The 14,328-nt window shown below is 42.5% G+C and overlaps 1 protein-coding gene across 4 annotated transcripts in view; it reads left to right on the top strand.

Annotated features, from left to right (window-relative positions):
• Positions 1 to 14,328, top strand: part of LOC126251517 (protein outspread) — a 794,443-nt gene that overhangs the window by 692,143 nt on the left and 87,972 nt on the right. For all 4 annotated transcript variants that reach the window (XM_049952001.1, XM_049952029.1, XM_049952011.1 and 1 more), the window contains exons 4-7: positions 5,993 to 6,181; positions 11,862 to 11,937; positions 12,083 to 12,277; positions 13,988 to 14,191. In XM_049952001.1, coding sequence (XP_049807958.1) covers positions 5,993 to 6,181; positions 11,862 to 11,937; positions 12,083 to 12,277; positions 13,988 to 14,191 — 664 coding nt within the window. The remainder of the gene's footprint in view (positions 1 to 5,992; positions 6,182 to 11,861; positions 11,938 to 12,082; positions 12,278 to 13,987; positions 14,192 to 14,328) is intronic.

Raw genomic sequence — 14,328 nt, forward strand, 5'->3', positions numbered from 1 at the left:
ATCTTTCAGTATTTATTACCTTTCCGTCTTTCCCACTACAGTCTCTTCCCCTCTCCCAGAATAAAAAGCACGAATATGTTCGGGCGCCACAATTATTTCGAAAATTTTAAAAGTGCTAAGGAAGGTAAAATGAGGCAACTTTTAAACACAAATATAGGCTATTTATTTTTTTGTGTTCCAATAGGATCATTTTCCGACGGTTCCCTTCTTTTCCCTGCCACAGTAGGGCACGTCATTAATATGAAAAAAACTTTATGGGTCACTAAGATTTTGATAGTTTACGTATGTGAAATTAAAATAACGCAAAACTAATTTTACACCTCTTACCTGATTTTGTGTGTACAAAAATTTTGCATGTTATTCAGTGCTACAACATTGGGTTCCCAGAACCCTTCTGATGATAATTGAGTCACTTTAAAGCACATATCTCCGTGCAGCGTCACTTCATGAACTACACTCCTGGAAATGGAAAAAAGAACACATTGACACCGGTGTGTCAGACCCACCATACTTGCTCCGGACACTGCGAGAGGGCTGTACAAGCAATGATCACACGCACGGCACAGCGGACACACCAGGAACCGCGGTGCTGGCCGTCGAATGGCGCTAGCTGCGCAGCATTTGTGCACCGCCGCCGTCAGTGTCAGCCAGTTTGCCGTGGCATACGGAGCTCCATCGCAGTCTTTAACACTGGTAGCATGCCGCGACAGCGTGGACGTGAACCGTGTGTGCAGTTGACGGACTTTGAGCGAGGGCGTATAGTGGGCATGCGGGAGGCCGGGTGGACGTACCGCCGAATTGCTCAACACGTGGGGCGTGAGGTCTCCACAGTACATCGATGTTGTCGCCAGTGGTCGGCGGAAGGTGCACGTGCCCGTCGACCTGGGACCGGACCGCAGCGACGCACGGATGCACGCCAAGACCGTAGGATCCTACGCAGTGCCGTAGGGGACCGCACCGCCACTTCCCAGCAAATTAGGGACACTGTTGCTCCTGGGGTATCGGCGAGGACCATTCGCAACCGTCTCCATGAAGCTGGGCTACGGTCCCGCACACCGTTAGGCCGTCTTCCGCTCACGCCCCAACATCGTGCAGCCCGCCTCCAGTGGTGTCGCGACAGGCGTGAATGGAGGGACGAATGGAGACGTGTCGTCTTCAGCGATGAGAGTCGCTTCTGCCTTGGTGCCAATGATGGTCGTATGCGTGTTTGGCGCCGTGCAGGTGAGCGCCACAATCAGGACTGCTTACGACCGAGGCACACAGGGCCAACACCCGGCACCATGGTGTGGGGAGCGATCTCCTACACTGGCCGTACACCACTGGTGATCGTCGAGGGGACACTGAATAGTGCACGGTACATCCAAACCGTCATCGAACCCATCGTTCTACCATTCCTAGACCGGCTAGGGAACTTGCTGTTCCAACAGGACAATGCACGTCCGCATGTATCCCGTGTCACCCAACGTGCTCTAGAAGGTGTAAGTCAACTACCCTGGCCAGCAAGATCTCCGGATCTGTCCCCCATTGAGCATGTTTGGGACTGGATAAAGCGTCGTCTCACGCGGTCTGCACGTCCAGCACGAACGCTGGTCCAACTGAGGCGCCAGGTGGAAATGGCATGGCAAGCCGTTCCACAGGACTACATCCAGCATCTCTACGATCGTCTCCATGGGAGAATAGCAGCCTGCATTGCTGCGAAAGGTGGATATACACTGTACTAGTGCCGACATTGTGCATGCTCTGTTGCCTGTGTCTATGTGCCTGTGGTTCTGTCAGTGTGATCATGTGATGTATCTGACCCCAGGAATGTGTCAATAAAGTTTCCCCTTCCTGGGACAATGAATTCACGGTGTTCTTATTTCAATTTCCAGGAGTGTATGTTTTCGCCTCACACCGGACTTTGCGTGCGTATTTTACGTGTACAGGAAGAGTATTCTGAACCTCTGTACCTCGGAAACGGATAAAGATATCAATAAAATTTTAAAGATTGTTCTATCACTGGATCTTAGGAATATATCATAAAAATTGGAATTCGCAGCTCGATTTTGATATGAGCAAAGTGACCTCTTTTTGGATTTTCTAAGGAACCGCCCATGAACTAATAGTGCCTCTATAATCCCCCTAAGGCCCACCGTAGACTACATCAAGTGCAAAAAGAGCCAACTGATTTGCTCCACTTGCCTAAGCAGGAGGAAGTGTGTAGTATTCAAAAGGTTAGTGACACACAACCCTTCCGTTGGGTTTAAAAATGGTCCCTAGCCCAAGGACTATCCTAAACACTTTACCCTACCTTTCTATCAGCGGAAGAACCCCATTTTTATGCGCGACGTTTTAGAACATATGAGGTAACACATGCTACCGACTTTACAGTTCTTATATATCACTGAAGTCAAGCAGCAGTGTCATATTCTGTTGATGGGGTTGCAAAATTTGACAGCCAGCTTTAATCGATGTTCGATCTGAAGTAAATTATTGTCCGAAATTGCGTTCCATTATAGATATCGTCGTAGTTACATCGTTATTTGAAGAAGAATGTCTTACACGCACTTTCAAGAAACAAATGGGAAGTCGTGTGAGTGCTCTTAATTATCTCTTTCACCAGGAACTTGAAAGCACCTATTTCGTTAACTAACTTTGTTGATCGATATCTCTGCACATTTTTCAAGATAAGGTACAGAGCTTTCATTTAAGCCGTATCTTCACAGGAACTTAAAGTCAGACGAAATGGTTTCATATATGAGAGATCAGTTTTCTTTACGCTTATTAGTCTATCGAGAACTTTGAAAAACTCTAGCCCAAACAGTTTCTAAATACAAATCAGTTGTGCCTCGTTGCAGCCATCTCTCACGGCATTCTTTTAATCTTTCTCAGTCTTCTAACAGAAAAACTGCGTTGTACTTACAACAAACTCGATGACACATCAATGGTAGCACTATTTTCTTGCAGCGATTAGTTAATACAGTCCAAATTTATTAATACATGAGACCACGTCTCTAAAGGCAGACAAATTCGTATTCAGTTTCTCCCAGAACTTGCTTATTCAGTGGTCCATTTGTCTGTGTTGGTCATACAGTGAAGTGGCAAAAGTCAGTGGACACCTCTTAATATCGTGTTGGACCTTCTTTTAGCCGGTGTAGTGAAGCAACACGACAACAACATTGAAGTAACTCGGCGTGGCATGCATTCAACAAGTCGTTGGAAGTCCCCTGCAGAAATATTGTGCCATGCTCCCTAGATAGCCTTCCATAATTCCGAAAGTGTTGTCGCTACAGGATTTTGTGCACGAATTGACCTTTCCATTAACTTATGTCCCATAAATGTTCGTCGAGATTCATGTTGAGCGATCTGGGTAGCCATATCATTCGCTCGAATTGTCCAGAACGCTCTTCAAACTAGTCGTGAGCAATTGTGGCCCGGTGGCATGACATCGTTGTCGGGGAATATGAAGTCTATGAATGGTTGCAAATGGTCTTTATGTAGCGGAACATAACCATTTCCAGTCAATGTTCGGTTCAGTTGGACAAGAGGACCCAATCCATTCCATGTAAACACAGTCCACACTATTATGGAGCCACCACCAGCTTGCACATTGTTTTGTTGACAACTTGCGTCCATGGCTTCGTATGGGCTGTGCCACATTCGAACCCTACCATAAGCTCTTACTAACCGAAATCGGAAGACATCTGAGTAAACGACGCGTTTGCAGTCGTCTAGGGTCCAACCGATATGGTCACTAGCGCAGGGGTGGCGCTGCAGGCGGTGTCGTGCTGTTAACCAGACACTCGCGTCGGTCGTCTGCTGCCATAGTTCCCTGCACTTGTTCTGACGGATACGTTCGTCGTACGTCCCAGATTGATTTCTGCGGTTATTTCATGCAATGTTACTTGTGTACTGGCAATGACAACTCTCCGCAAACTCCGCTGCCCTCGGTCGTTAAGTAAAGGCCGTTGCCATTGCGTTGCCCGTGGTTGAGGGGTGATGTCTAGAATTTGGCACACTCTTGACACCGTGGATTTCGGAATATAGAATTCCCTAGTGATTTCCGAAGCGGAATATCCCATACGTCTAGCTCCAAATACCATTTCGAATTCTAAATTTGTTAATTCCGGTCGTGCGGCCATAATCACATCGGAAACCTTGTCACAAGAAACACACGAGTACAAATGACCGCTTCGACAATGCCTTATACCTTGTGTACGCGACACTACCGCCATCTGTATCTGTGCATATCGCTATATCCCATGACACTTGTCGCCCCAGTATATTACACGACACCTTGTGTACATATGCTAAGTTCTAAAGAGCTGCATCACCATGTGTCCTAGAAGACCATCTTGTATAGCAGCGTCTCTTGAGTCGTTTTAAGACAATCGACTAAACACTCCACCTCCAAGTAGAGAAACTGAATCACTTTGAGAACAAAGTCTTTCGCAGCGGCACTGTTGTATAAAACGTTCTCGAAACCGCGAATGTTTTATACAAATTGGATCACTTTACCACCAACTACACAAAGTTATGAGCACTGACAGTTTCTGTAGACGGCTGTGCACCTGACAAGATACAAACGGTAACTATGGGGATATGCAACTTCGCGCATCTGTTTCTATCCTTTCGCATTTTTTTCCCCACCATCCTTTAAACCGTCGTCACATTGCTTTTTACCACGTTCGTAGATGGGACTGCTAGCTTTGCGAATATCGTGTTTACTGAATTGTGAAGGCAAGATTTGGTGAACAGTATACAATCACTGCGAAAATAAAGAAGGCACAATTTCTCCCGCTTAAACACCAGTGTAGCTTGCTACGGTAGACGTTATGTACGCTTATGAATCAACTTCGCACTCTGTTGTTCGTGGATTCTGTAGTTAAAGCCGTGAGGATAATCGGAAATCATTGTGGACATTGGGGTGATTATTGATTTTTATATTTATTTATTCTGTGTATCATTCGTACAATAATTGTGTGCACTATACAATAATAATAATAATAATAATAATGTCACTGGGGTAGTAGATTTTGGAGTGGAATTGAAAACTTGAGAGATTGTTGTTATAGGTTGTCTAGAAGCAGTATGCGCGTTTCTCCTCTGCTTGCTAGGATGAATACAAGTGAATTTGTCGTGAAACTGTCGGATCCTAAATGCTGCCAAACACGGAGATTACGTTATGAAGGACTATAGACGATCAGATGTCACGTGATATAATTTTACTAATTTTCGTACACTGTTATGTGCATGAGCATTTCAATTAATTTTTGTAATATCGTTTTACTTTGTATCTTTAGAGTTCCACGAATATCTGACTAAAACTTCTTGTTGGTACCGATGGTAAACTTTAAGTCACCACCTTATTTTAGCAAGTACTTAGTCACTCTATCGCATACGTGAGTGGCTGGACGAACAAATTTTGCCGCCAAAAGTTTCCAAATGTTAACATAAAACATGTTTTGTTCAAACCAACTGTCGGCTTGATAGCAGCCAGAAATACGGAAGCGTCCGATCCCGCCCGTCTGCTTTGACCCATGACGTCACAAATATCTTTTCTTTCTTTTGAGTTTCTTAGGCCAGAATCGGTAAAATGTTTGAAGATATCAGTATTTCTCTTCATGAGCTTTACTTCAATATCACAAAAAATCTACAGAAAACATTTCTGTGTGGTGTGCAACGTTATTTTGTTAAAGTCAAAGGCTCAGACATAGCTGGTGGCTGTTGCTGCTGAGCAGTGTTAGTTTGGAAAATTAGTTTGTTGGACAGTCTCTTATTCTTAATTTTTGTGTTGCAGTGCAGCATGTCTGTTGCAGAGTAGCATGTCAGAATTCAATTGATTCATCATTTACCTGAAGGGTTGTTTTTGTCCCCAGTCACGTGACTTCATTCAGAGCAGTCTCACAAATTTTCAAAATTACAGAAAGATAAACACGCAATATTCAGCAACATGATATAGTTGTTTATCTTACATAATTAGTGTTGATACTATTTGTTACTTATGTTGCAGCCCGACACAGTACCCCAGGCAAGCATTGATATGAACAAGGTGCTGGAAGTGGCAGATGCTGAGAAAGTGACGGGGAATGCATTTAGTCTAGCGATCACAGCACCTGATGGCGTTCATTTCGTCAAAGGCACCAGCCGTGAAGAATGCCGTTGGTGGGCAGATGGACTGTCAGTTTACCCAAGATCCAAGGCATGTACATCTAGAGATATTGAATTTTATGCAAGTGCGTTAGTATGGATATACCTACTTATAGAATGTAGAAACTTATTTATATCTACATAACTAGCCTATTGCAGTTATTCTAATAACATCTTGTCCTGTACCTCCACCAACACCTAGCATTTTGACCCATAATTAAAAAGTTCATTTATTCATTCATACTCAATATTTCGTAGATTGCACAGAGAAAGAGAGGGAACATTCAAGAATATCGAATGAAGAGAGAGATTTTAACTATCTCAGAGAAGGTGTAAAAGGAAATGATGGTGTTAGAATGGGAGACAAAAGGAGATGCTTGAGTTAAAAGAAAGATACCAAAATCTCAGAACACCTGAGTCACATCTGAAAATGTAATAAATACTAACATTTGTTAGGACGCAGATAGTTCAAGTGATTAAAATTCGGGGAGTTCATACATTTTAAGTTGGAAAACTGTTAAAAGTCTTACCACAAGTAGCAAATACTGATCATGTCACCTAGAAGTCATACAATCAAAGTGTAGGTAAGGATACCACCACTTACAACTGTAACATTATCCTTACCTGTTGTATCCAAATGCTATTTTCTAAAAAAAGAAATGGATTATGTATTCTTATAAATGCAAGTTCAACATAATCACTAAGCGACTTCTGATGCCAGATAAAGATTTCTAAATGATTTTCAGTTATGTTGACCATTACAGTGGTGATTCTTATTTTTACATTAGAACTCAGTAAAACTATCTGAACAGAATGAAATAAATGTATCTGCAAACAATTATAGCATAAACAGCATGCCTGTTTTCTTTTCCTCCTCGTCCTCCTCCTTGTCCTCCTCCACAATACCTCTATTCTCGTGCATCTGTTTCTCTCTGTTTATGTGATCTAAATTTTGATTATACTGTCAGTCCATGTATCATCTTCCATCATTTTGCTGCAGATACATTGTTTTACTTATTCCATTTGCAGTCCAGTCCTGCTTTATTTTTTCCATCCAATTGTTTGCCGTTAAGCATGTTTTGTTCCATATTTCGTGGTCAACATGTTGTCATCATCCATCTTAACAACATACCGTGGAATTCTCTTATGTATAATGCTTGAAATTGATTCAATATGCTGTATCCCAACTAAATGTCACTTTCTGTGCCCCTGATATCTTTTAAAAATTTTCATACGTCTTCTTCCAGCTGTATACAGACTGTCTTCTACGAAGTAGTACTTGCATTGTGTAATAGCTTCTGCAGTATCTGATATCTGTCCATTAGGCCTATGCTCTTGTTCATCTGTAGCTTCCCTTATACGTTGCCCGCAGCTCGTGGTCGTGCGGTAGCGTTCTCGCTTCCCACGCCCGGGTTCCCGGGTTCGATTCCCGGCGGGGTCAGGGATTTTCTCTGCCTCGTGATGGCTGGGTGTTGTGTGCTGTCCTTAGGTTAGTTAGGTTTAAGTAGTTCTAAGTTCTAGGGGACTTATGACCACAGCAGTTGAGTCCCATAGTGCTCAGAGCCATTTGAACCATTTGAACCTTATACGTTCAGCCCAAATAACGAAAGCTGTGTACATTCTCAACTGCTTGATCTTCAACCTCCCAGACAGTATCTGCGTTAAGTATTGTAATCTTATTGTAAGTTAACTTGAGACCAGTTTACACCGTTATTACAGCTAGACTTTTTGATCATATTGTAGCAGGCAATGCTTTAACTTCTTTGCAATTTTCATATCTTTAATCACCATGGTTTTATTAATCTATATGCCTTCACTTCACTGCTCACCAGTGTATGATGCTAGAAGTTTTGCCTTTTGATGTATCCTTCACTAATTCATGTGCATAATGCTTAGTTCTCTTGCACAAATAGCATTAAGTTAAGTATTCCTGTCCATCATGTTCTCAACCCTGATTCTTATTTCCTGGATTTCTAGTATTCCAATTGCACACTGCTTCATACCATCTTGGTCTTGTTATAATCTGCCAATTTTGATCAAGGGCTGTTTGTTAATTGCGACCAGTTTCTTCATGTAGTAAAAATAGACTTTATATCTGGGTAAAAAAAGACAGTTGTCCAGTATAGGACTGGAGTGGAAATAGTAGCAGGGCTCACTCTGTAATGACCATATGGGGATACCATTCCATGTAAACATGGCCTCAGCAGTGAATAGTATCAATGGAAATAAGTGATGACTGCTATTTAACCAGTGACAAAATTCATGTCGTGTGCCATTGTCGCCATTCTGAAGATAGTGGACATGCTTTATGTGAAATGGGTTCAAGTTTTCAGCTTGTAATGTTTGCCACACATTGATAAGCGCAGAAAGTCGCTGTGTGCTAGTAGTAGGACCATGCTGCACCATTTAAACAGTGTGTTGCGCTTGCTATACGGGTCGTTGAACTACACATTCAGAAAAAAATTGGGGAACTTGAAAGAATACCTGTTTCATGCATTGTGCTAAAAACTCTGGTAAACACACTACAATGAGGAATTTGATTTTTTGGAAAGCGCGGACAGTATTCTTTGATGCAGAAGGAATACTGGCATCACAAGTGTCTTAAACATGCAGCATATCTACATACTTTTGATTAGTGTAGATGTGTGGCATGCAGTTAACCAATATTTCTGTCTGATACATTCTCAATCCATCACACTACTTCACTCACAACACATCGAGGACAACTGCGCATCTAGTGGACTAAAATGACAGAAAGAAATACATCCTGAGTAAAGAGGCTGAAAGCAACAGGTTAAGTTGGGCTAGAATAAAATGTCAAAGGGGTGGGTAGGTAAGAAACAAACATGCACATCACAAGCACAAAAACAAATACACTCCTGGAAATTGAAATAAGAACACCGTGAATTCATTGTCCCAGGAAGGGGAAACTTTATTGACACATTCCTGGGGTCAGATACATCACATGATCACACTGACAGAACCACAGGCACATAGACACAGGCAACAGAGCATGCACAATGTCGGCACTAGTACAGTGTATATCCACCTTTCGCAGCAATGCAGGCTGCTATTCTCCCATGGAGACGATCGTAGAGATGCTGGATGTAGTCCTGTGGAACGGCTTGCCATGCCATTTCCACCTGGCGCCTCAGTTGGACCAGCGTTCGTGCTGGACGTGCAGACCGCGTGAGACGACGCTTCATCCAGTCCCAAACATGCTCAATGGGGGACAGATCCGGAGATCTTGCTGGCCAGGGTAGTTGACTTACACCTTCTAGAGCACGTTGGGTGGCACGGGATACATGCGGACGTGCATTGTCCTGTTGGAACAGCAAGTTCCCTTGCCGGTCTAGGAATGGTAGAACGATGGGTTCGATGACGGTTTGGATGTACCGTGCACTATTCAGTGTCCCCTCGACGATCACCAGTGGTGCACGGCCAGTGTAGGAGATCGCTCCCCACACCATGATGCCGGGTGTTGGCCCTGTGTGCCTCGGTCGTATGCAGTCCTGATTGTGGCGCTCACCTGCACGGCGCCAAACACGCATACGACCATCATTGGCACCAAGGCAGAAGCGACTCTCATCGCTGAAGACGACACGTCTCCATTCGTCCCTCCATTCACGCCTGTCGCGACACCACTGGAGGCGGGCTGCACGATGTTGGGGCGTGAGCGGAAGACGGCCTAATGGTGTGCGGGACCGTAGCCCAGCTTCATGGAGACGGTTGCGAATGGTCCTCGCCGATACCCCAGGAACAACAGTGTCCCTAATTTGATGGGAAGTGGTGGTGCGGTCCCCTACGGCACTGCGTAGGATCCTACGGTCTTGGCGTGCATCCGTGCGTCGCTGCGGTCCGGTCCCAGGTCGACAGGCACGTGCACCTTCCGCCGACCACTGGCGACAACATCGATGTACTGTGGAGACCTCACGCCCCACGTGTTGAGCAATTCGGCGGTACGTCCACCCGGCCTCCCGCATGCCCACTATACGCCCTCGCTCAAAGTCCGTCAACTGCACATACGGTTCACGTCCTCGCTGTCGCGGCATGCTACCAGTGTTAAAGACTGCGATGGAGCTCCGTATGCCACGGCAAACTGGCTGACACTGACGGCGGCGGTGCACAAATGCTGCGCAGCTAGCGCCATTCGACGGCCAACACTGCGGTTCCTGGTGTGTCCGCTGTGCCGTGCGTGTGATCATTGCTTGTACAGCCCTCTCGCAGTGTCCGGAGCAAGTATGGTGGGTCTGACACACCGGTGTCAATGTGTTCTTTTTTCCATTTCCAGGAGTGTATAAATGTGTTCTGTTGTGGAAACCATTTGGAATGGGGCATATGTTGCTTGCTTCAAATGATTGTTCCTGTCATATCCCTGAATACTGACAATTCCTCCTGGGACACGGTGTGTAATACAAGATAATAAACTTGAAATCTGTTCCTCATTTAGCAATGAAGTGAAATAAATGAAAGTGTCAGACATTATCTCTACCACATTTTTTATTTCCTTGACTTTAAGAATTAAACTTTTTTATCAGTTTTAAAGTAATTATCATATGTAGAGTGTTACTTGTCACTCAAATAGTTTTGTATTTATTCAGATATTCACAAAGAGCCAAAGCTGTGGCTGTTACTTGAAACAATTAAATAAATGTATTGTATGTGAAATACAGTTAAGTACAGACATTGAAACCGAAATTAATTTGCTACGTTGCTGGTGATACAATCCTACCATTTAGAATAGAGGAAGACTGAAATTACTGTTATATCAGCTGTTGGGTTATGTAATTGTTGAATGACAGAGCACTTGTCATCTGGGATAAGGCCAAATTGGATAGTTCCTGCCTGTGTCAAGGCTCATCATGCAGTCTCTGCTGGTAGCTTGGTGGCTCCTCACTTCCATCTTCAGACCACTTGATTTTTCAGAGTGAAATGATTTAGGGTCTTTGATGAAGTACAAAAGTGTATATGAATTTTAGTGCAGTGCAAGTGCTGTAAGTACAAGATACTGTGTGTATTTCTGATTAGGATTGTCACGACCTAGCTTACTACTAGTGATATTGTTAGTGGACAAAATTACAGTTCTACAACAATTGCATTTCGTTTTACTTCATACAGAAAGTTTTTAAATTTCACATCGCCTGAGTTGCAACTTGTAATAGTGATAGTGTTTAATAAACTTCGCTTCATGTTGAGAGGAATAGTGCAGTATCAAAGATTTTATTTAGTGGATTAGTAGCGTATTATATTTGTAAATATTTTGTTATTATTGTTGTTGTTGTTGTTGTTGTTGTTGACATTATTATTATTTTTGTTGTTGTTGACGTTATGAGCACTTAATACTAGCCCGTCTTTGTGGTATTCATTACGCATTTCCTAATTACATGATCTTATGACATCTGAGATCAATGATTCACAATTACTGTCATATAGTACTTTCTATTACATTAGATAAAGATCAGTGCTAGGTACTGAGGGAGCCACTGTCCTGTTTCAGAAAAGTGTAAACACGAGCATTCAGTGCTAATTTTTTGGATCTCAGGAAGGTATTTTTATTTTTATACCTTCGTTTTTTTGCACATAACGGTGTGATGCACCCACTGCTACCACCCTCCTTTCTGAAGTGTTCTCTAATTAGCATAATGTGTGACATTAACAAGCAGCTCGTATTCACAGAACTACAAAAAGCTTACATTACAGCTCATTTAAATGGATTCCTGCTATTTTTACAGGGGCGGCACAAAAGGAATGCGACATTTCCTGGAGGTCAGTCATCAAGTATACTTCCACCTACACAGTCAGTCAGAGGTGAATGTTAGCTTGATTATTATTTGTTTTTACAAAGTTAAGACAGAGGAGTTGGTATGTTGACTTGCTTAATGTAACTTACGCACCAGATGTATGCAAATCACTGTTGAAATAAAGCCACATTTCGTACATTTTTCATTACTAGCAACTACTCCAAGCGACACACGACCACGCTTCAACAGCTGTCATACTGAACCTTTACGACAACCTCCTCCAGCACCACAGCGTAAATGGACTACGAGTGAAGCAGATGTGATACCAACAAGAGATGTGACTTCACCAAAATCAACCATCATCCCATCAGAGTTGCACACCTCACCAACAACAGAAACAACCAAAGGTAATAAAATTTTGTTGTGACATGAGTACAAACATTCATTCATGCTTACCCATGTGTTTACAAGTGAACCACTTCTGCTTTTGGACATGATGTGTCTGTTAGCACAATGATTTAGACATAATAGTGTAATTAGGTTTCCCATTTTACAGTTAGTACTACAAACATATCTGTGTAGCATTTGAAAATAATCTATACATATTAAAAACTGAAATGCGCAGTATTTATGTTCCACAATAACATTTATTTTAAAATTAGTTGTGAACCGACCTTGGCTTCCGAGGCCATTCCCAGCAATTACGACTAAGCAGTGTGGCCACACATCATCAGTGAGATGATGACGACGACGACGACATTTGGTGGCACTCAATTGCGCAGTCATCAGTACCTGTACAAAGGCCCCATTCTTACACAGTCCTATTTTGACCCAGTCCAATCTAGCCACTGTTACAAATGATGACGATGACTATGATGAAATGATGACAACACAAACACCCAGTCCCTGGGCAGAGAAAATTCCCAACCCGGCCGGGAATCGAACTCGAGACCCCGTGATCCAGAGGCAGCAACGCTAGCCATTAGACCATCAGCTGCAGATCCATCGATGAGAGTTTATAGCTGTACAAAGATTGTTTGTCCTAAGATAATGACCTTTTACAAAAATGTGTGTGTGAAATCTTATGGGACTTAACTGCTAAGGTCATCAGTCCCTAAGCTTACACACTACTTAACCTAAATTATCCTAAGGACAAACACACACACACACACACACACACACACACACACACACACACACACACACACACACACACACACACACCCCCCATGCCGGAGGGAGGACTCGAACCTCTGCCGGGACCAGCCGCACTGACCTTTTACAACTGCTGTATATTTCTATATGGAAACATGAGTATAATGCAATCTCAAAGAAGCTGTGAAAAATAAATCTTACAAGAATGTACATGCCAAAACAGTACACATGTTAGTACTGATACAGACACTCTATGTTATGGGGACAAAGTAATTGGTGAATGTTATGAATAGATAAAAAAGAGAGTGAGTCAGAGGGGAGATAGGAGTCAGTGGAATGTTGATGGGGAACAGTTACACTTTTTGCAACAAGCATACGGTCTTATGGCGAGAAAAATATTAACTGGCTGCTACTTCAGCAATGATGTGACTACATTTGATTATTAACGATTCTGTGACATGTTTACTGACCATGAGAATTTAAAGTAATGTTAGTTTTCTGTCTTTATTGGCTCTGTGTAGAATTTCACTATGAACTTTAAAATAAATATTGTAATGAAACAACAATACTGTGTAGTGCAGTTTTTAATATGCCCTATGTTCTTCCAAGTACTGTAGGAATGTTCCACAAATAATTTAAATCAAACAATGGAAACTCCAGGTAGGAATATCAACATTGTAGAAAAAGATAGACTGCAGACAGGCACAATTAAAAGACACTCACATACAGCTTTTAGCCACAGCCTTCATTAGCAAAGAGGACACCTCATTGGAGACACTCTTTACTGATGAAGGCTGTGGCTGAAAACTGTATGTGAGTGTCTTTTAATTGTGCCTGTCTGTTAACTTGACATTTCTTCTTTATGGTAAGTGGCAATCTATCTTTTCCTACATTGTCCATAAATAATTTTTACATTTTATACATAACTGTGAAATTATTATTTACTTCTTTGTTCAATAAAGGGTATGGTGACAAACCTGTGTCATCAGCATCACCACCAACAAGAGATAAAATACAAACAGAGGAAAAGAGTCGAACTAGACGTGTTGTAAATAGAGAGAAACGAGGAGTAAAGTCAGCCCGAAGTTTCTCGGAAGATTTCTCTGGTGTACCTGGTATTCTTCCTTCGTGGCGAGAAAGGAAAATGGCATCAGCTGATATACAAGGTGAAATCTAAAATAAAATTCTGCAATTTTTTAAAAGTAAAGCTTTGCCAAGATAATTTCATTGTAATCTCGTAATTTAAACTGCCTTATGTTTTTATTTACTTTTAATGATAGAAAGCTGAGAGAGAGAGAGAGAG

This window comes from Schistocerca nitens, chromosome 1, assembly GCF_023898315.1.
Source record: "Schistocerca nitens isolate TAMUIC-IGC-003100 chromosome 1, iqSchNite1.1, whole genome shotgun sequence".
Lineage (NCBI taxonomy): Eukaryota > Metazoa > Arthropoda > Insecta > Orthoptera > Acrididae > Schistocerca > Schistocerca nitens.